Source organism: Mauremys mutica, chromosome 1 (genome assembly GCF_020497125.1).
Source record: "Mauremys mutica isolate MM-2020 ecotype Southern chromosome 1, ASM2049712v1, whole genome shotgun sequence".
Taxonomy (NCBI): Eukaryota; Metazoa; Chordata; order Testudines; family Geoemydidae; genus Mauremys; species Mauremys mutica.
Genome location: NC_059072.1, coordinates 359,609,090 through 359,632,604, shown reverse-complemented (window position 1 = coordinate 359,632,604; position 23,515 = coordinate 359,609,090). Strand labels below are relative to the sequence as shown.

The 23,515-nt window shown below is 47.4% G+C and overlaps 2 protein-coding genes across 2 annotated transcripts; both read right to left on the bottom strand.

Annotated features, from left to right (window-relative positions):
* Positions 1-9,126: 9,126 nt before the first annotated feature.
* LOC123374273 (olfactory receptor 51G2-like) lies at positions 9,127-10,062 on the bottom strand. Its single transcript, XM_045024056.1, has one exon. The coding sequence runs from the start codon at positions 10,060-10,062 to the stop codon at positions 9,127-9,129; it is 936 nt and encodes a 311-aa protein (XP_044879991.1).
* Positions 10,063-20,578: 10,516 nt separating this feature from the next.
* Positions 20,579-21,514, bottom strand: LOC123374267 (olfactory receptor 51G2-like). The gene has a single exon (XM_045024044.1). It carries the CDS (start codon positions 21,512-21,514, stop codon positions 20,579-20,581), a length of 936 nt encoding a protein of 311 aa, XP_044879979.1.
* Between the last annotated feature and the right edge of the window lie 2,001 nt (positions 21,515-23,515).

Genomic DNA, 23,515 nt, shown 5'->3' with positions numbered 1-23,515 from the left:
ACAGCCTTCTGTAATGTAAGCTGAGCCTCTGTCAGTAGGCGCTTCCGTATAGCTTCACTGCAGAGGCCACACACTAACCTGTCACGCAGGGCATCATTTAACATCTCTTTAAATTCACAGTGTTCTGCTAGCTTTTTTAAAATGGCTACAAATTGTACAACTGTTTCATCTTCCTTTTGGTCTCTTTTGTGGAACCTATATCTTTCAGCAATTACCAGTGGTTTTGGGGAGAAATGAGACCCCAGGATTTCCACAATGTCACTGTAAAATTTAGTCTCAGGCTTAACAGGGTGTAGTAAGCTGCGTAGCAGAGAGTAGGTTTTAGCCCCTACAACAGCTAAGAATATTGGCACCTTCTTCGCTTCTGTAATGTCATTTGCAATACCAAAAAGCTCAAAACGCTCAGTATACACATGCCACTGCTCTGTATTCTCATCAAAAGGCTCCAGGGGCCTGGTCAGAGTAGCCATGATTTTTAGTTTCACTTTCACAGTCAGTGCAAACAAGCAGCTTTTTTTCTTTGTTTGGTCTTTACCTTGACTTCTACTTCCTTCTGTTACTGGAGCTTCACCAGGATCCCATCCTCGTCGCCAGTGTTAAGTCCTTGGGGCAGCCGGTGTAGGAAACAATCACTTGAGGCCAGAGAGCAGACAGCTAACCAAAACCTCCATTTTATTTACAGATATACAGAGAGCTCACTCAGCCGGTTGAAACCGGCTGAGCTATCCCTTAATAGTCTAACTCAGTTGCCATAGTAACAAAACCCATGACAACCAAATACATAACACATCTCTTACCACGGCAAGGCTCCAGCTTCCAGCCTGGGTAGGGTCGGGGCCATGGAGGAAGAGAAAAAGCAGGGTGTGGGGCCGCAGGTGGCAGAAGAGAGGCAGGGGTGGTGCCACTGAAGGGGGACAGGGCTCCTCCATGTGTCCCATTTTGATGTTTGAAATGGTGGTCATCCTACTCCGAATAGGCTGAACTGGCATAGGAACTAGCCGGGCCTTGATGGAGGAGCTGAGGTCATTTCCAAACCTTTGCATTACTGGGGCAGTACAAATGGAGGAGAGGGGGAGAGAATCTGGGCCTGAGTCTCTTTCGAGGACTCCTGTGCATCAGACCGTCACTCGCACACACAGCTCTGGGCTCAGCGGGTGCGCGGCGTGCACAGCCATCAATGCAGGGGCAGCGGGTTGCTTGAATGGCCACTTATGGGGCTCCTGCATTAATCATGTGTTAGATACAACTCAGTCACAAGCACACTGCTGAGGGTGTAGGGGAAGGGTGGGTGTCCGTGCCCCTTGAATAGCCCGTCCATGGGTGCTGAAGCACTGCTGGATCACGCAGCACCCAGAGCGCTCAGAAAGAGCCAAGACTGCAATTGCAGAAAAGCTGTGCAACTTTTTTCACAGCCCATAGATTTTTGACCGGAGATGGGACAGGAACAGGCCACGTGCAAGGGAAACAACATCCACACCCCTTCTCTTTATTAATTGTATCAACGGGAATTCTGAAGTCTGAGCAGCCACCAATATGGCTCCACTGCTCCCCTGGCTCTCCACAAACACAATCCCCTTGTAAACGCCACTGCCTGCCTAGCTCTCCTTCCTCCCTGGTATTTACAATGAAATGTGCACACAGCACCATAGCAAATGGATCCATGTACAGACAGCAACAATTTTTTATCATGTTGTGCAAGCTTAACAGAAATCCATCAAAATGCACAGCACCATTTAAAGTCAAATCCACAGCACCAGCTGAGGACTGGATCCTTCTGGAGGAATCAGCTTGGCTGGTTATTCATTGCTGGGGGTAAAATGTGCACAGAAAGATTTTTCCCTAAAGCTTCTAACTCCCCTCCCCGCAATACTTCCACACACACCCCAGCATGGCACACAGCCCCGTTTGACAACATCTGAACCAGATGATCTAGTGGCTCCTTCTGGCCTTAAACTCTATGACTCTATGAATCATTGTCTTGAGTGGATCATTATCTTGGATACAACATGAACAAGTTGCTCCTCTGAATGCGACAGCCACTCAACAAGGGTAGATGTTGGTCAAGAAGAATCAGAATTGTCACAGGATCTTCTCATCCGTTTGCCCCTTTTATGTGGAAGCAGCCTGTGCTGAAACCTGCGTGAGCCTGGGCCCAGTCACCGTACTGCTCAGCCGTGTCCATGTTACAGAGCCAAGGTGTGAAGTTGACCTTTTCCCTCAGACTGCTTTCTCCAGCAGGATGTCTAAGATGATACCTCCATGGCTGTTGTTCCATTGTTTGGCAGTTAGACCCAACACACCCCTCAGAAATCCTTTCCTTCATTGCCTGTCAGTTAGACCCATTCTACTTCAGTGGCTTGGAAACACCAGTCCAGTGACTGTGCTGAAACTCCCAGCATCCCAATGATGCTCCAACGCTTGCCTCATAAAACCACTACCTACCCCATTATTGTCACACCCCCACATCCCCCACAGACTACGCATAGCCAAGAGTGGTCAGCTCCTATTGTCTAACCTAAAGAAAACCCTTGAGTCATCAGTTTACCTATAAACAAATCGAGTGTAATGAATAACTAGCCAAGCTGATTCCTCCAGACTGATCAATACTTTCACACACACACCCACAGACACCAAGGGACCGGAGTCACAGGGCTTCCCAGAAGGAGCTGTCACAGGAGGCTGTGGTAAGAGGCCTTTCATACACAAATGTCAGGGACGTTGCTCTGTGGAACCCTGACATAGCCCTGATCTTAGGATCTCAGAGCACTTTGAATTTATTTATTCTCCCGCCACTTCTGTGAGGCAAGGAAGGGCTATTATCCACCTGTGCAGAGGCTCCCATGGCTTTCCCATGGCCACACAGGGGAAGGAAATCAAACCCAGCTTATGAATATGATGTAACTGGAATATGCTTTATGTAAAAGGTCTCTTGTATGGTGTCATTAGAAAGCTTGTAATCTACTAAGTGTGTTCATCCCATTTGTTTGTATGTATTAGTTCTATGTTTGAAGTTAGGAGAATGAGATATAAACCTGTATCTCTGATGTAAACATATTAAGTGGAAGCCATGAAGGTTGCTTCAGAAATCAATGAACTGTGAATGGCTCTGTTTACTTGCAAGCCTTCCTGTGTACATGAGGGCCAGCCCAGGAGGAATCCAGACTAGAGGTCTCAGAGACATGTGACCATGTCACATGACACTGGAATCCATCTTAATCCTTGTACTTTTCCATGAAGGAGGCAGGAGTGGGGACGAGCACAGACAAAAGGTTCCTGCCTTGTGCCAAAGCTATAAAAGCGGACAAAGGAGGCTGCCAGTCATGAGAAAACTTCTGTTTATCACCTGAGATGTATGCTAGAACTAAGAAAGACTGTACCTGGGAAAGGATTGGGCCCAGACTAGGAGAGAGTCCAGTCTGTAAAGTAAGCTTATTGGAACATCTTTGAGGGTGACACATTACCTGTCATCAGTTTCTGAAGGTATTAGGCTTAGACTTGCAAATTTGTTTTATTTTGCTTTTGTGACTTACTTTGTTCTGTCTGTTATTACTTGAAACCACTTAAATCCTACTTTTTATACTTAATAAAATCACTTTTGTTCATTAATAAACCCAGTGTAAGTGATTAATACTTGGGGGAGCAAACAGCTGTGCATATCTCTCTATCAGTGTTTTAGGGGGGCGGACAATTTACGAATTTACCCTATATAAGCATTATACAGAGTAAAACTGATTTATTTCGGGTTTGGATCCCATTGGGAACTGGGTGTCTGGGTGCTGGAGAAAGGAAACCTGCTAATCAGTTTTCAGATAAAACCTGGTTCAGAGGTAATGATACCAGTCAGCTCTGTGTTCTTGGGGAACTAGGGTGCAGTATCCAGCCTGTATGACTCATGAAAGATACCCCCCAGCCTCTGCTTAAACCAAAACCCATCAGAGAAAAGACTTGCAGAGAGCAATGAAGGGCAGATGGGAGACACACCTAGATCCCTCCTGACAAGGGTGACAAGATTAAGACATCTCCATTAGCATACAGAATGAAGCACAGAGACAACTCCCCTAGCCCCATCTGCATGAAAGGGAGACATCTCAATTTGCATACAGAATGGAGAACAGAGAACCGCACTGAACTCTGGGACCAGAGAAAGCAAGGAAGCACTGCATCATGGGAATCTCTGCTCCAGATGTTAATGAACCTACGCCTGCCCACACCCAGCTCAGCAGTTATCAGACCAATTCTAGTAATAAATCCTTGATTGATATCCAAAATACTGAAGCAGCCTAATTGCATTGTGAGCTCCCTGGAAGAAAACACCACCCATAGCCAAGAGTGATCAGCTCCTATTGTCTAGCCTAAAGAAAACCCTTGAATCATCGGTTTCCCTATAAACAAATCTAGTGTTCTCCCTTGAACCATTCTATTTTCTCTACAAAAATCCCTACTCACCTTCCAGTCAGTGTTCTGATGCTTAGATTCAAACTCTGCATCAGTTCCACTGGGACTCCATCTTCTCCTGACTGATCGTGCTGGGGGCTCTGCCTGTCTTCTGCCCTCAGGACCCTGAGCTACCACCATCACCTGGGAATCCCGACCAGTTCAAGCCTCATGGAGTGGGTGAGATCCCCACTCTTTCTCTCTCTCTGTTTTCCTTTCTACCTTAGGTATTAACCTGTAATAATGTAGGTTATGTTGGTTTAGGCTCCATGTGTAGTTATCACTAGTATTCAATAAATAACTTTTATGGTTATCTGGTTGCTTCTCTCTCTCTTGCTGAACTCTACTCTTTTGTGTTTTTAGCTTCCCTCTACAGTGTCCTCTTCTCATTCCCCCACGACCCCCTGTTCTGATAAGTTTGTAACTGTAAAGCCATAAGTTTTGTTTCACTACTTTCTTTCTTCTGGTCTATGCAAGCAGTACAATGATTGGCAACTGTCACCAATTCGGAAAGGGGTTTAGTTTGCCAGCCAATACAAATAGTTCTTAATGGTTGCTGAACTTTTGGCAAGAGTCCCTGAACAAAAGCAGCTCCTACCGCTTCCCTGGCATTATCAGCTGGATCAGTAATTCCCGAATGCTGTTCAAAGACCTTTGTTAGTCGATCAAGATAATCAGCAGGGGATTCTCCCTTATTCTGTTTACAATTCGCAATCTTAGTCCAATCTGTTTTCTTAGGACAAACTTCTGAAATAGAGGTCAAGAGACGATTCCTAGCCTCTGTCAAATCATCCCCAATACCAGGGTCGGCATCAGGCCAAGCTGCCTGTCTGTTAAGCCGTTGCTGAACTTCAGCTGGCAGTACAGCTCGTAAAAGTTGATTAATATCTGCCCAAGATGGATTATAGCACTGAATCACTGTCTGGAGCTCTTCTCTAAACTTTACTGGCTCCTCCCTGATTTTAGGAAATTCTTTCACCAAGTTTCTAAGATCGCCAGGTGTCCAAGGGGCATGTACCTTAACTAACCCCCCTACAGCTCCAGCTCCAGGCAAGTCTCTTAAAGGAGCCTGGAGTGCCTGTGTCGTGCTTCTAAGAAAGTAGCCGGCATTATTGTCAGCAGAGGCAGGGTTAACCAGACTACTGGTGTCAGTCAGTAGGGAAGAAGATAATTCCTCCGAAGAAGGAGAATGAACAATTTGTGCAGTTGATATTTGCGGCGGCGAGACAACCACTGCCTGCACAGTCCGAGAAGGGGGAGTAGTGGGAGGAACGGGCTGCGGCTGTGGAATGCTGCTAAAAAAATCCACTATGTCTTCTGCAGTCTCCTCCTCACTTTCAGGCTTAACTAATTGAGGATAAAGAGAAGCAGAGGGCTGCACTGGAGCAGGAAGACATTTGGATGTCTTACATTGAAGTTTTAAATCCTGTACTTCAGTTTTTAATTTCTCCTGGGAGTCCTTCAGACTCCGCACCCGAGACTCATGGAGTCTCTTTGTTGCTTCCTCCCACCAAGACAGAAACTGCTCGCACTGCGCAGCAGAGGCGTGTGATTTAAGGGTTTCTCTGAGGTATGTAAGTTTATCTAACTCAAAGGTACCTTCTAATGGGCATTGTTTAAATGAATTGTCACGCGTGTACAGATTCCAATCATTTAAATACCTGCAGGTTTTAGGACCATAATGTACGTACATGTAATATGCTGGGGTACCCTTAGGGGGTAAAGTGGAAAGTTTAGACTGTCCCCCCCCCATTTTCCAGTCACACCAACTGAGGGGGTGTCCTGTCCGCGCTAGCGGATCAGAATCTAAGAATCCCTCCCTACAGGGTACTCACATACAGGAGAGACTCACAAGAAAGACTACGACCCTCGTACACCCGCTTTCAGCAAAGAGCGTCGGCTAGTCTCTGGGAGATAAAGCCGCGTACTCTAATTGCTTCCAGGGAGACGATCAGATTGTCAGTAGCCCACACAGAAGGGAAAGGGGAGGGAAGATGGGTTCACACACTCCTAGACCCAGGCAGCTTCCTCGCCGGACTATGCCAAGCTGAGTCAGCCCACCGTGGGTCGGATCTCCTAAAGATCCACTAGTTACCGGGCTTGCGTTAGAGCAGTCCTGATCATTAGCTTCCGCTTCACAGGGCAGTCTGGGCGTCTTCCGATAACGATCACTCACACAGGTGTACACACACACACACACCAAGGCCCCTATTCCTCTATTTAACCCTTTTTTAACCTTTTTATCTCTTTAAAAAATTTTTTTTTTTTTTTTTTTAACCAAGATGCATCGTTACCTGGTCCGGACCAATACCATGAGGCGGTATGACAACCCCTCTTGAGGCAGTAAAAAAAACCCTCAGCACCGGTGCATTCTAATGCATTACCTATGCATTACCTGTTGGCCAACTCAGCAGTTCCTAGTACTGCTATAAACTAACCTTATTGGGGCCTCTCCCCAATACCACTCTGCATTTGATCCTGCTGCACAGTCAATAAGTTCAGATGGCGTGAGCCCAGCAGAAACAGACGTCCCCCACAGACAGTCCTCCTCCGATACCCCAATAGAGATTTCAAAAGGTCTCTTACCTCTATTGTGGCGCCATGGGGTTCGAAGGGGAACGATCCGTAGCAGCCGTCTGTGTGTCCGTGGGCGTTGCCATCCCGGACGAGCCCCCAAATTGTCGAAGAAAAACTAAGTTCTCGCTTTTTGTTTGGGTGCAGCAAAATCAAAATACTTTATTTATTTCTCTAGTGAACACAAGAGGGAGAGAGTGTCAGGAACTGGGTTGCCCCTTGTCCTGGACGGATCTCTCTCAATTAGTAAACAATCATAACAATTTTTATACCTTTTTTACAGACAGTGGCTAGCAAACCTGGAGACAGTAAAAGTAAACATTTGCATTTGTTTATACATAAGCCTATTCGTTATCTTATTTGTCTGCAATACTAGAACAGAAAACAAGACTGCAATTCACAAGGTTGTAACGACTCTTCACACAATTCTCTCTGTACCACATATCTCACAGCATGCAGGGTCACATCTTAACTTCTGCTATATTAGCTAACATACATTAAGATCCCTTCAAACCTTTATTAATTAATTCTTGGCCTCCACAACAGCAACGCTTCTTTTACCTAAGCTAAAGATCCCTGCAGCGCCCAATATACTGTGGGGTTTGCTCATCCAGTAGGTCACTGCCAGTACAATGGTGATGTGAGAGTGGGGATAGGGACATGCTGAATCTGGGACACATAAGGGTGACAGCTTGAAAGTGCTGCTTGACCCAGTCCATGGAGCCCAGGGGCATATAATGGGGAGGCTGCTTGAAAGTGCTGCTTCCCCCAGCCCAGTGAGTCCAGGGACATATAAGGGGTGAGCTTGACAGTGCTGAGTGACACAGTCTGCTCAGACTTGCTCCGTTACTGTATGTGTGTGTGTTCATCAGGAACCCAGCCCTAGGGAAACTAGGTCCTGCAGGATCGCTCCATGGGGAGGGGACTTGTATAAGGGAGAAGTAGAGCTCCATATGAAAACACACATGACACAAGCAGCACATTGGTAGAATTACAGAACTCCCCCCCGTCCAAGAAGAGTAACCCAAATAAATGAGCATACCCCAAAATAATGGGCAAATCTGGTAACGGTAATTTCAGCACATCAGGCGACAGTCCCAAGGGGATCTCTGTAACTGAACCCATCACAGTAGTCTTGAGGGAAGAGATGGGGCAGAGGAGGGGGTGGGGCCTCAGGGGAAGAGAAGGAGCAGAGTATAGGGTCTCAAGGGGGAAGAAAAAGGGATGGGGCAGGATCACAGAGGGGAAGTGGCTTCTGCATGTATCTGGGCTGCGTAAGGAGCTAGCTGTCCCTCTGTGAAGGGGCTGAGGACCATTTCCACCCCTTTATAAGCAGTTGGGGCAGCACAAACCAAGGGGAGGAGAAGGAAATATGGACCTGAGTCGCTTCCTAGGATTCCCGTGGTTCAGACCCTCAATTATACACTGCCCTGCCTTGGTGGGGAGTGAGCTCAGCAGGTGTGCTGTGGGCAGAGCTGTCAATGGGGGAACGGGGTGTTGCCTGAATGGCTCTTCCTCGGTCCCCTGTGTTAGTCATATCTCTGAAACAACTCAGTCACAAGCAACTGGCTAAGAGTACAGGGAAATGGTGGGTGACTGTGCTCATTGAATTGCCCCTGTCCACAGTTTGTGCAACCCCCATGGATCACGCAGCACCCAAAACACTAAAGAAGGGCCTGGACTGTGACTGCAGAACAGCTCTGCAGGTTTTTTTCCTGGCCCCTGGATGTTTAACCAGAGACGGGACAGTGACAGGCCAGGTGTAATGGGAAACAGCATCCACATCCCTTCTCTTTATTGATTGTATCAACAGAAATTTTGAGGTCGGAGCAGCCACTGATAAGACTCTTTATAGGCCAACATCCCACTGGTCTCCTGGCTCTCCGTGAACACGGTCACTTTGTAAATGCTGCTGCCTGCCTTGGTCTCCTTCCCCCAGTGCCCTGCCCTCCCTCACCAGCCAGTGGAGACAGCCACTCTCCCATTGCTCCAAGCCTTAGATCCCATCTGAACCTCTCTCTATAAGGTGGTAATCATCAGTATGTCATGTTGTCTCAGTTGGAAGGGTCCAGGATGGAAAGGGTGACAGTAGCTGGAGATGGGTGATGAACTGATTCTTCACTTGACAAACACCCGGATTATCCTAACACGAAGGTGTTTGCTTTTCACGCTATATACGATTGGGTTCATCAGGGGTGGAACAAGCAGGGAGACATAGCCCAGGAGAATTGGAGGCAAGTGAGAAGAGCTCTCCCCAAATCTGTGTATCATAGACAAGCCGATCTCTGGTGTGTAGAAGATCAGGACGGCACAGAGGTGAGAGACGCAGGTATTCAGGGCCCTGAGGCACTCTGCGTGGGATGCAACACTTAGCGCTGTTTTGAGGATCATCACATAAGATAGGAGGATAAGTAGTGAGTCCAAACCCACTGTTAAGAGTGTAATAAACAAGCCATAGATGCTGTTGACTGTTATATCTGAACAAGCCATTTTCATGACCTCCGAGTGCAGGCAGTAGGAATGGGAGAGGACATTGGCTCGACAGTATCGGAACCGTTTGAGGAGAAAGGGGAGTGGAAACATTGCAGCCATACCTCTTAGCACACACACCAGTCCCATCTTGGCTGCTCTTGGCAGGGTTAAGATGGAGGCATATCTCAGTGGGTTACAGATTGCGATGAAGCGGTCAAAGGCCATCAACAAAAGTATGGAGGATTCAATGCATTGAAGCGAGTGGATGAAGAACAGCTGGGCAAAACAGGCATTGAGGCTGATCTCCCTAGAGTTAAACAAGTACATGCCCAGTATCGTCGGTATAGTGGCTATTGATATGCCAAGGTCTGTGATGCCCAACATGGAAAGGAAAATGTACATGGGCTCATGGAGGCTTGAATCTATTTTTATAATGAACAGAATGACTGAATTTCCTACTATCGATATAACATACATTAAGCAGAAGGGGATAGAGATCCAGAGATAAACATTTTCCTGCCCAGGTATCCCTGTAAGAAGTAACACTGCATATGTGAATTGGGTGTCATTGACAGCTGACATAATGTACTGGGAAGGTCCAAGGAATTTTGACCTTTCCTTCCTGTAAGGAAAAAGAACAGGAGATTAGATGATATTTTATGAGACATCATTCTGCTCTCAGTGCAAGTCTAATGCCTCCCAGGAGCTCAAAGAAGATCAGCAAAAACATAGTCTTGGATTTATGCCACTGATAGGAAGATAGGCACTGCCTGACTCGATTAGACCTGCAGTCCAGCTAAGCCAGTATCCAGTGGTCAGTTCCAGATGCTGCAAAGGAAGGAGCTCTGAAATAGGCAGCTATAACCTGTTCCCAGGGAGCAGTGCTCAAGCAGGCTGCAGAACTCCCATCCACAAGATATAAAGGGGCCAAAAACTTAGCAGGATTCAAAGGGGGACTGCATATTTTTTATGGGTAACCAGAAAATCCAATAACAGTGCTGAGGATTTTTTTTAAGTCTTGGAAGGGCTCTAAACCTTCCTGATATATACCATAAATATGTCTAACTAGTGGTCTAGTTGTGACCTTCCCACAGACACCCTTTCTGGCCCTCTACTTCTCAGTGTGGCCCATTGTATCACGATTTGTTAAAACACATGGGAAGTGCATGGAGAAAATGTCCACTGAAGCTATTTATAGACATGTGTCGTTGCCTCATTACATATGTTGGTTTATTTTCTCCACTACTGAGGTTATACCACTCCCTCTTTGCAGTAGATGAGATAAATTCTAAGGGCCAGGTTCTTAATTCAAGAATAGTGACTTCAACTACGTCACCGTCACTTCAGATTTACGTGTGTAAATTCGATCAGAACCAACCCTTACCAAAAGCTCCCGATGATGCACTTTGACCCCCCCAAAATCCCTCAAAGAGAAGCTGAAGTGCCCGGCCAATATTGACCGAATCCAGGGAGTTCTATCATCCTACAGGCTTCTGTCCATTCTCACAGGACCTGCAGCCTCTCCTCAGGTAAGGGTCTCTGGGTATCTGGCAAGCTAGGAGCGAACACTGACAGTTACTTCAGCTGGGTGAGGGAGGGGATGATGTCGAAAATGGGTGAATAATGTAAAAAACCCTAATGTCCACTTGTGTAAGAGGTGATTCAAGTCAATTATATAGAACCACTATTACACTCCCCTTTCCTGCCCCTCAGCTCTACACTTTGCTGAAACACACACCAGTGGTTCTGTTCTCCCACAATGTTTTGGAAAGTCTTGCACAGGTATTGCAGAGGGATTGTGTTCATGCCTCTCGATGTAAGTGTCACAAACAGCTTCTGGTCAGTTACTAGGGGACAGACTCATACAGCTATTCACTGAACAGAGAGTTAATAGCACAAACCCATTGCAAACAGTATGTGGAACACTTCTGAAATATTTTATGAAACAAAAGCCATTAAGCAGTAACGTTACCACTGCTCCTTCCTGTAGAGATTCCACCAACTCTGCTGCTGGCTTTCAATATGCAGGCATGGCATGAAATTTTGTCTGGAATATTTTTATGATCAAGTAAAGTTTTGGCATAACATTTACACATCATCTGTACTCTAGCACACACATGTCAACCCATTCTTTCCCCTTAGATCTTCTTTCTGCAATCTTTTCTCTGGGACTTAAAATATAGCATCTGTCAGCTGGATTTCTTCAGAATCTGAAAAGATCCCAGCATCTCAGCCCTCAGTTAGTTGCTTGTCAGCAAACAAAAGTCTAAAAGCTCCTCTGTCTCTGGGTTAATAGCTGACTGGTTCTCCTCAGGTTCTCTTCTGCCAGTCTGTAGCCTGTATCCAGAGAGGTAACAGCCACTGGGGTCAGGATATGAAATATTCATTCCCTGAGCTCTCACCTCTAGTACATAATAACCCCAGCACCTGGTATTCAGCCAAAATGAGGGTTTGCAAGAGGTGGATTTCAATTTCAAATGCATGAGTATTCATGGAATTGGAACTTCATTTCACACATGAGAGCAGTCTATTGCTCTCCCTCTCTCTCTTTTGCTGCTTATGTCCTATATTAATAAAATACAGAGCACCCAGGAATGGCATCGTGTCAGACATGGTCCTGACCTGCAATACTGAATGTGCCTGTTAAACCCAGTTCTGGGGATGTTTGCTGTAGAGCTACATTGGGTTAACTATTGGGATGTTTACTTCATGGCTATATTGGCTCATCTTAGTTTAATTGCAGGCTGCTGGAAAAAAAGCAGTACGGGAAGCAACAGCTCAAATAAGCCATCTCTCAGTCAGCACTTCCAAGAGATTGAGAGACTTCACGGGAGCTACAAGCTGGGAAGAGCCTATTTCTGGGCTCCAGCCACATTATGCAGCATGTTTTGCCAGTTCTGTGAGTCTGTGCAGAGCTGGGGCAGCTGTTGCTGAGAAGCTCTTCAAACTGACAGGCACAGAGAGCGCTTGGGACATCAGAAGGGCCTGGGCCTGCCTGTGTCCCTATCAGAGTGGGAGGGCTTGGGGGTCAGAGACAGATTGTTGTTTGAAAACCCTTCAATTCTCCCATGTTACACTTTATTCCTCCTGTTCATATTAAACGGTGTTTTGGGTTCCAGAAGACTGGCTGGTCACTCGTCTCACCACGAGTCACAGGTGCCAAACCCACTCGAATCTGCTGGGCAAGCACAGTTGACCAACACTGCTGTAGCCACAGCCCTGTCTGAGGGTGGGAGGATCGCGGGATTCCACCCCAGGAGAGGGCAGGGTACAAGGAACTCAGAGACCATAGCGGGGGCAGATGTGCAAGTAGTCCTGTAAATGTGAGTAGAATCTACGGGGTAGAAACGTGGAGCCCTCAGCCAGTCAGAAACATTAATAGCCCTATCGGACCTGTTACCAACAGCAACGCAGCTCTGAATTGAGGAGCAAATAAACCTGGAGTGATTTGGCAGCAAGTCACTGATATACGATGGGGTCTCGTCTTGCTCAGCTCCTGGCAGACTCGGGCCCAGAGCACATGGCACCTCTAGAAACGGGAGCCCTTGAGAAATCCTGACTTGGGGCATTGGGGTTTTAACTCCGAGCTCGCTTTGGATTTCAGATTTCTGTGTAGCTTGAATAACCAACCGTGGAGCATGGGCAGATGTAGGGGAGGGGTTCCCAAGCTACCTAGTGCTGCCTGTCCCCCAGCCCTGTCACTGAGTCACCCCGACAGCCCAGCTGAGTCCTCTGCTGCTGCACAGAACATCTGCAAATGGAAACAGCTCACAGCCTTTCCCCTTCACTGTGCATTTTAAAGATACTGAAACCTGCCAACATACCCAGTTACAGCTAGACGTGGAGCCGCTGAAACCAGAGATCTTCACCATAAAGGACAAGGAGTCATCAGAGAGGTTGCACAGGCAGCAGGCAGTGTCTGTTCAGATACAGAGGGAACTGTGTTTATGAAGCATGTTTGCATATTCCCTTGGGGGCCACTTGGCCATTAGGGAATGTCTGCTGCTTGGTTTAGTGTGCTCAAGCTTTACCCCCATCACGACCAATGGCAAACTGCAGGAGGCCAAATCACAGGGGATCAGAGGTAACTCTACCAAAGTGTAGGGGTAGCTCAGTGGTTTGGGCAGTGGCTTGCTACGTGCAGGGTTGTGAGTTTAATCCTCGAGGGAGCCACTTAGGGATCTGGAGTAAAATCAGTACTTGGTCCTGCTAGAGGGGGCAGGACTCCATGACCTTTTGGGGTCCCTTCCAATTCTATGAGATAGATAGGTATATCTCCATTGCAGCATCAGCCCTGCTGCAGGCTCTATTCCTGGGATGTGGGCTTGTCATCACTGTTCATATGATTCCGATTAGTCACATGACTACCTCAGAGGCAGCCAAGTGCTAACGATGATGCTGTCACATCTGTGATCTTGCTGAAATGAAATAACATAGAATAATAATTATAAATAGGACAGGATTTCTCCCCAGCAGCCCCCTTTTCTTCATTACAAACCCAAGTTGCAAGTCAGGGAAGGGAGAGTCCACAAGACTCCTTACATGCAAATTTCCCTCAGATCATTCCAGGAGGGGTGGTCCCTTCCCTTCTCCCTGAGGACTGAAAGGGGACCCAGGATTCAGGGATCCCCAAAGTTATGAACAGATTGCAGTGACTGACTGGTTGCTAGGCCCCTCCACCCACAATCTCTGGGCCTCCACAACTGCTGTAGGATCCTCTCCAGCTCCCTGCTAGCACAGGTTCATCAGAGATGTGCCACCAGGGCCTGTCACAGTAGCCACTGCCTGCAGGTGAAGGGCCCTTGTACAGGGCAGAGGGGGCTGCACAGACATGGGAGGGCTTGTTAGAGTAGCTGATGGACACAATACCCCAGCCATAGACTGGTCGGGAGGTTTTGACCTTTCCATACCCAGAGTTCAGCCACAGACTCCGTCCGTGCAACCTTTATTTATGCTACGAGGATGAGGCAGATGAAAAGTTGCCAATTTCTCTTAGGGATCCAGATAGCTTCAGCTAGGCAGCATCATGGCAGCTGAGCTTTCAGAGAAAAATGAACCATTTTCTATGAAATGTCCCCCAAAAAAATTTTAGTTTGGGTCAATATTTTCTCCTGGGAGGGGAAAAAAACTGTTTTCCAGCCCAGCTCTAGCTGAAACCATGAGCCTCTGTCCCTCGTGCCACAGGACCACACCCCTAGGTGGCAGCACTCGCCTCCTCTCAGCCTCCCACATTGAGCTGCTTCTGGATATCTACTAGGATGGCTATGGTAGCTGTATAAGAGAGAAAGCCCCTAGAAATGGCTTGTCTGCAGCAACACATCCAGCAGTAGAACAATTTGAGAATATAAGAATGTCCTTGTTGGGTCAGACCAATGGTCCATTTAGCCCAGTGTCCTGTCTTCTCACAGGGACCAGTGCAGCTAAATTAGAGCAAATGAACAAAGCAAGGCAATTATCGAGTGATCCATCCTGTGTCATCTGCTCCCTACTTCTAGCAGTCAGAGGTTTATTGACACCCAGAGAATGGAGCTGCGTTCTTGACCATGTTGGCTAATAGCCGCTGTTGGACCTAACCTCCATGAACTTATCCAATTCTTTTTTGGACTTGTTTTACTTTTGGCCTTTGCACCGTCCCCTGGCAATGAGTTTCTCAGGCTGACTGTGTGTTGTGTGAAAAAGTACTTTCTTTTGTTTGTTTTAAACCTGCTGCCTACTAACTGCAGTTGGCGACCCCTGGTTCTTGTGAATGGGTAAATAACACTTCCTTATTCACTTACTACACTCGGGATTTTATAGACCTCTGTCATATCCCCCGTTAGTCGTCCCTTTTCAAGCTGAACAGTCCCAGTCTTTTTAGTCTCTCTTCATCCTGAAGTGGTTCCATACCCCTGAACATTTTGACGCCCTGCTCTGTACTTTTTCCTATTCAAATATATCATTTTTGAGATGGGGCAACCAGAACTTTATGCAATATTCAAGGTGTGAGTATTCCATGGATTTCTATAGAGGCAATATGATATTTTCTCTCTCGTTAATGTAGCTATGTAGTTAATGTAGTTAATGTAGTGCTATGTATGAGGGATTGCACGATCATTTCCTTGTACAGTTGAACACCAGATATACTCCTTATGATAAATGATGTGTGTATACCGTGGATAAATGGTATGCAAACATAGATATATATGTGAATAATGTGCACAGGTGTATATATGAGTATATACATGTTTGTACCTCGAGTATTCCTGATAGGACACTGTATTGGACCCTCGCTCTCCTGTGAGGAGAGAGGCCACTCAGTGTGCTTGCCTCTGGGCTTGCCACGTCATCCCGCAGTCACTTTGGCAAGGCCCAAGGTGTGGGCTGTCTCTTTATTGGGGCTTGCCTGGCCACAGCAAGCGTCCCAGCAACCACCTAGACCAGGGATGGCCAACCTGTGGCTACGGAGCCACAGGAGGCGGTTCAGAAGTAATATGCGGCTCCTTGTATAAGCACCGACTCTGGGGCTGGAGCTACAGGCACCAATTTTCCAATGTGCCCGAGGTGCTCACCACTCAACTCCTGGCTCTGCCCTCCTCCACCCCTTCCTGGTCCCTCCCCTCGGCCTGCCGTGCCCTCACTCCTCCCCCCCCGAGCCTCCTGCACGCCACGAAACAGCTGATCTGGAGGTGTGGGGAGGGAGGGGGAGGCACTGATTGGCGGGGCTGCCGGTGGGCAGGAGGCGCTGGGAGATGGGGCAGGCAGCTGAAGGGGGGGCTGATGAGTTATTATTGTGGCTCTTTGGCAATGTAAATTGGTAAATTCTGGCTCCTTCTCAGGCTCAGGTTGGCCACCCCTGGTCTAGGGTCTTTGTCTCCGCCCGAAGGCCGGTCAAAGCCCTGTGTGTCTTCTAGTTCCCAGCCCCACAATAGGGCTGGGTGATAAACAGTCTCCTACAGGCTCTGGCCTGGGCTTGACGAGGCTCAGGCTGCCAGCAACAAACAGTCTCAGGGCTGTCTTTAGCCTGGGCGGGTAGACAGGCAGCCAGCAAAGCAAGAGTCTATGAGTGGGCTGGTAAGGGAGGTTACTTCTCCAGAGCAGGAACTTGCCGGTGAAGTGTAAGAAGTCGGCCACCCTGGGACGGGGTGGCAGGGGGATGTGGGCCCACCCTACTCCACTGCGTTCCAGCCCAGGGCCCTGGCAATAGCAGGATTGGCTTTTCCTGTATCAGCAGGGATCCAGCCGCAACACGCCAACTGAGCCACGTCTGGCTTGGCAGCCAGCTGCTCTGTGGCTGCCCCTGGGCTACTTTCTGCCTCCCCAGGGCTTGGTACCCCTGGCCTCCAGGCCTCCTCTGGCTCCTTGGGGTACACAGCGGCAGGTAGTCCCAGCCAGCCAGTCCCATCCTTCCTCTCTGGGGCTAGGAGGGGGCAGCTGGCAGCTCAGTATACTGAGATTACTAGAAACTCCGGGAATGAATCTCCTGTGACATCACTAAACAGGAACCCAAGGACAATTCTTTTTCCAGACGAAAATGCTGAATCATGATTTCTCCTGAATCTATTGAGGGACAGAGCCATTGGCCAGGGACCAAAGCAGCGTCATAGTGACACCACATGAGCTCCCAGTGTGATGCAAAATAGGTGAATGTGACCCATAGGGGCCTAGACCTTGAAAGGACCTCCTGGGTCACTGTGTCCAGACCCCTGCTATGGCAGGCAGCACCGGCACATCGTCCGGTGCAGAAAACTGTCTACCTCCATCCTAAAATGAGCTGATTTGTTTGCCCCACCCCCAACTGCTCCTGTTGGGAGGCTGTTCCAGAATTCTCCCTTCTTGGATGGTCAGAAACCCTCTTCTCCTTCCCATCCTCAGTTAACTCCTGGCCAGTTTGTCCCCGTTTGTTCTTGTGTCAACACTGTCCTTTAGCTTCAGGAGTTTATCTCCAGCCTTGGTGTTCACCACCCCCCTTACCCCAATGTATTTATAGAGCAATCTGATCCCCACAGAGCCTTGCGTTGTGCTACGCTAAACTAGCCAAGCTCTTCAAGCCTCCTTGTAAGCCAGGCCCTCCATTGCCCTGACCATCCTTGGAGCCTTTCTCTGCACCAGTTACAGACTGAATTCTCCTTTCTGGAATATGAGTGACCCCTATTTTACAAAAGCAGCAAAGAGTCCTGTGGCACCTTATAGACTAACAGACGTATTGGAGCATGAGCTTTCGTGGGTGAGATTTCCAGAAGAGTTCTCAGCAATGCCTGGTATAAGGATATTAACAATTCTCTATCTCGCTGAAACATTCTAGTATCTCCTTTGCCTTGTTCACAGGCGCATCACATCTTTGGCTCACAGTTATCCTAGGACTGACTAATACAGCCAGGACTTTCTCAACCTCTGTTTTTTCCAACTTACCCTTGGCTTTATAAATTGGGACATAGTGAGCAGAAGTAAAGAAGATTGAAAGCTGACTTGATGGCAGTGTACAAGCACTTTTTCAGGGATGAAATGCCGGGTAGTAATGGACTCTTTAAACTAGCAGGGAAAGCTATAACAAGAACCAATGGCTGGAAACTGAAGCCAGATAAATTACATTTGGAAATGAGGCACATATTTTTAACAATGAGCTTGCTTAAACAGTGGGACAAACTCCCAAAAGAGGTAATGGATTTTCCTGATATCTCTGAACCAAGACTGGATGCCTTCCCGGAAGATGAACACAAGTTATGCATTAGTCAGACACAACTCATTGGGCTCAATACAGTGGTAACTGGGTGGCGTTCTGCAGGAGTTCAGATTAGATGACCTCATAGTTCCATCTGGCCTTAAATTCCATGAATCTATGAATCATTGTCTGGAGTAGACCTCCATCTTGGATGCAACTTCAACAAGTTGCTATCTGAATTCAAGAGAAAAAAAAACCTAGATAAATTAATGGAGAATAGGTACATCAATGGCTATTAGCCAGGATGAGCAGGGATGGTGTTCCTAGACTTTTTTATTTCTTTTGCCAGAATCTGGGAATGGGTGACAGGGTCTGGATCACTTTTTGATTGCCTGTTCTGTTCATTCATCTGGGGCACATGGCACTGGCCACTGTGGGAAGACAGGATACTGGGCTAGATGGAACATTGGTCTGATTTGGTATGGCTGTTCTTAGGTTTCTATGATCCTAATTGTCCCACTCTTCAAGCTGGGAACAACACCCCTTCTACGCTAAATGCTTATCACCGAGCAGGACTAACAGGACACCTCAGTTTCTTCCCTTCGAGTGCTTGTGACCAGAGCTATACAGTCACCCCCAGCCTCCTTAAGCCAAAGAGGTTTATACAAAGCATTAGAGAAAATGGTTTTAAAACAGCAGGCAGCTGTCACACGTCCTCATTCTTCTATTTCATGTATCACTACAAGCTAATTTAGACAGCCTTTGCTCTGGAGATAGAGGAACAGAACTGGCCCAACTTACATTCTTTTTGGAAGCGAAGGAGCTCTTGGGACAAAGTCTACTTTCCCTGTGTCTCTGAGACAATCTTCCCCCTCTGTTTGCCACTTCCTTGTGGAAGCAGCCTGTGCTGAAACCTGTGTGAGCCTGGGCGGAGCCACTGTAGTGCTCAGCCGTGTCTGTGTTACAGGGCCAAGGTCAAGGTATGAAGCTGACTTTTGCCCTCAGACTGCTTTCTCCCAGCCAGACCGTCTAAGATGAAGCCCCTGTGGCTGTTGCTCTGTTGTTTGGCAGTTAGACCCATTCAGTCTCAATGACTGGCAAACACCGCTTTGGTGACTATGCTGAAACTCCCAATGACCCCGTGACACTCCAACACTCTCCTCAGAAACCAACTACCTATCCCTCACTCTCACCCCAAGCACTCCAATATCTGCTCCAGACGCCAAGGGTCTGGAGTCACGGGGCTTCCCAGAAGCAGCTGTCACAGGACACTGTGGTAAGAGGCCTTTTATAGAGAAATGTCAGAGGTGTTGCTCTGTGGAAACCTGACACAGCCCTGATCTTAGGGTCTCAGAGTCTCTGAGCATCTGGAATGCATTTATCATCCCATCAATGTTGTGAAGCAAGGCAGGGCTACTAAGCACCTGTACAGAGGCTCAGAGACAGCCAGGGGCTTGCCCATGGTCAAACACAGCAAGAGAATCAAACTCAGCTGTCTTGAGGCATAGAGCCGTGCCCAGACCACAGGACCAGCCTTCCAGCCATCTGAGCAGTGACAGGCCCAGCTGGATTCTCTGCTGTTCCAGCAACGCTCCCCCCTGTGCTGCAGAGTGGGGATGGCAAGGAGCCAGTTACAGTGGTTTGATTGTCTGGTCTGTTCTCCCCCTACCTGAGTGGAGTTTAGAGCGGCCTGAGGGCTGGGCTGATCTCTGCCTAATGGTAACAGCTTCCAAGAGCACATCCCACTCTGACTAAGTCTCTGCAGACAGCGGCCACTCCAGAGTGCCCCCACTGGGACCTGAGGTGGCCTGGCAGGCACCGTGCCCTTCCCTCTAAGGTCCTTGCAATGACTTACTCTCAGCCTGGGATACTTAATACAAGAGCCTCTTTGTGGGTCACATTTATTCAGAATTCTCCAAAACACAGGCTCTCCTACCCTCCGGCCCCACCCTGCTCCTTTACTCTGGAGCCCCTCCCGTTTGCTCAGGTCTTCATCTGATCCGCATCCCTTACTGCTTCTTTTCCCATGAGGTCCCATCTACTGCCCTATCTCTTCCCACTAGGCCTTGAACCCTGTTCCATCACTTCCCCCAAGGCTCCACCCCACAGCCAGGCCAGATTCAGGCCATGGTACCAGCTGCCCCAGGAGCCCAGGCTGCTGCGGGGAGCCCCAGACTCTCGACCTTCCCTGGGTTGTACATCCTGGGAGGTAAAACGTAGAGGGTCTGGGGATCCTCAATGTGGCTGACTTCCTGAGCAGCTGTTACCATCACCTGGCTTCTAGCTTCTAGCCTGAAGAGGAGGAGGAGCCTTGGGTAAGGAGGAGGAGCAGGGGCTAAGTCTTGTGGGAAGAGATGGGGCACAGGAAGGTGCAGAGGGGGAAGAGGATCCAGGATGGAATAAATGATCGTGGCCATCGCTCATGTTTTTTGTCTCAGAGACAGGTGATGAACTGACCCTTCACTTCACAAATGCCCTGATTATCCTCGCACGAAGGTGTTTGCTTTTCACACTGTACACGATTGGATTTATCAGGGGTGGGATCATCATGTAGACATAGCCCAGAAGAATCTGAAGAAAGTGAGAAGAGCTGTTCCCGAATCTGTGTATCAGAGCCAGCCCAATCTCTGGTATGTAGAACAGCAGGACGGCACAGAGGTGAGAGACACAGGTGTTCAGGGCTGTGAAGCACTCTGTGGAGGATGCGATGCTCAATACTGTTTTGAGGATCAGCACATAAGAGAGGAAGATGAGCAGTGAATCCAACCCCATTGTTAAGAGTGCAACAGACAAGCCATAGATGTTGTTTACTGTGATATCCGCACAGGCCATCTTCATGACATCCTGGTGCAGGCAGTAGGAATGGGAGAGGACATTGGCTCGACAGTATCGGAACCGTTTCACGAGAAAAGGGAGTGGGAATATTAGGCCTACTCCCCTTAGCACAAACACCAGTCCCGTTTTGGCAATTCTCGGCAGGGTTAAGATGGAAGCATATCTCAGTGGGTTACAGATCGCGATGAAGCGGTCAAAGGCCATCAGCAAGAGCACGGAAGATTCGATGCATTGAAGCGTGTGGATGAAGAACAGCTGGGCAAAACAGGCATCGAGGCTGATTTCCCTAGAGTCAAACCAGAATACGCCCAGTATCGTCGGCATGGTGGCTATTGATAAGCCAAGGTCTGTGACAGCCAACATGGAAAGGAAAATATACATGGGCTCATGGAGGCTTGGATCTGTTTTTATAATGAACAGAATGACTGCATTTCCTACTATAGAAATAACATACATTAAGCAGAAGGGGACAGAGATCCAGAGATATGCGTCTTCCTGCCCAGGTATCCCGGTGAGAAGGAACACTGCAAATTTGAATTTGGTGTCATTGACAGCTGACATAATGTACTGGGTAGGTCTGAGGAGTTTTGAGCTTTCCTTCCTGAAAGGAAAAAAAGGAGACTAGATTACATTTAATGAGACATATTTCGCTCTGAGTGCCTGTCTAGAGACTCCCACAAGCTCAAGGATGATCAGCAAAAATATTTACACCACTGATTGGAAGATAGGCATGGCCAGACTGGATCAGACTTGTAGTCCATTTAGCTCAGTATTTAGTGGCCAGGTCTAGATTCTTCATAGTAAGATGGAAAGAGCTCTGCAATAGGCAGCTATGAGATAACTTGCTCCCAGGGAAATTTTCCACTGACATCCACTAGTTAGACATATTTTTAGTGTAAATCAGGAAAGTTTAGGATCCTTCCCTGACTTTTTAAAAACAATTCTCACTACTGTATTTGGATTTTCTGGTTACCCATATAAACATCCAGTCCTTCTTTGAATCCTGCTAAGCTCTTGGCCCCATAGAGATCTTGTGGCTGGTAGTTCCACAGCCTGCTTGAGCACTGTGTGATTTTACATTTGTGACCTTTCCAGACACCCTTTCTGGCCCTCCACTTCTGAGTGTGGCGAATTGTATCATGATGTGTGCAAGTACATGGGAGGGCTATATATATTATTTTCTCCACTTCTGAGCCTTCAAATTCTGCCATTGCCTCTTTACAGTACATGGGATAAATTCTTAGGGCCAGATTCTGAATTCAATAACATTGATATCAACTGCATCATTCCAGATTTACATGTATCAATTTGATCAGAACTGGGCTCTCTTCACTTTCCCTAACCAAATGCTCCCGGGGATACACTCTGACCGCCAAGAAACCCTCCAAGAGAAGCTGAAGTGCTTTTTCTGACCAATGTTGATTGAATCCAGAGAGTTCAATCATCCTATAGGCTTCTTTTCATCTTTGCAAGATCTGCAGCCTATTCCCATTCAATAGTCTGCAGATATTTGGCAAAGTAAAAGAAGCTAATGCAGACAGTTACTTAGCTGGGTGAAGGAGGGTTTGGGGTCAGAAAGGAGTAAATAGTTCAAACACTAGGTTTGCACTAATATCCATTTGAGTGCAAGTTACTTCAGCCATGCATACAAGCACTATGACACTCCCCTTTCCTGCACCTCAGCTCTATTCTTTGTTGAAACACAAACCAGCGGTTCTGTTCTGTCAGGATATTTTGGGAAGCCTTGCCCAGGTATTGCAGAAGGATTGTGTTCATGACCCTGAATGTAAGTGCTACAAACAGCTTTTGGTCAGTTACCAGGGGACAGTATCATACAACTGTTCGCTGAACAAAGAGTTAATAGCACAAACCCATTGCAAACAGTATGTGGAGTTTTTCTAAAATGCTTTCTAAAGCAATGCCAATTAAGCAGTAAAGTTACCACTGCTCCTTCCTGTAGGGATTCCAACAACTCTGCTGCTGGCTTTCAACATAAAATCATGTCATGAAAGTTTGGTTTCTCATATTTATATAACAATGAAAAAGTTATGGCATAACATTTACACATCTGTATTTTCGTACACACATGTGAACCCATTCTTTCCCGCTGATCTTCTTTCAGAGATGATTTCTAAGGTTACAGTGGGACCTAAAATGTGGCGTGTTTCATCAGCCCTCATTCAGTTGGTTGTCAGCAAACAAAAGTCTAGAAGCTCCTCTCTCCCTGGGTTAATAGCTGACTGGTTCCCCTCAGGTTCTGTTCTGTCCTGTCAGTCTGCAGCCTCTATCTGGAATGGTAACAGGCATTAGGATCAGTATATCAAATATTCATTCCCTCAGCTCTCACTCTCTAATATATAGTAACCTCAGCATCTGTTATTCAGCCAGGACGAGGGTTTGCAGGGAGTGGATTTGAAAGTCAAATGCATGAGTATTCATAGAAATGAAACTTCTTTTCACACATGAAAGTAGTCTATTATTCTCTGTCTCTCTCTCTCTCTCTGACTGTCTATTTTCTGTATTCTTAAAATCCGTAGCACCCGGGAACAGCATTGGGACAGA

Bases quoted from the DNA above. Each gene is read 5' to 3' on its own strand.
- LOC123374273 (XM_045024056.1), bottom strand. From the start codon at position 10,062: ATGTCAGCTGTCAATGACACCCAATTCACATATGCAGTGTTACTTCTT.
- LOC123374267 (XM_045024044.1), bottom strand. From the start codon at position 21,514: ATGTCAGCTGTCAATGACACCAAATTCAAATTTGCAGTGTTCCTTCTC.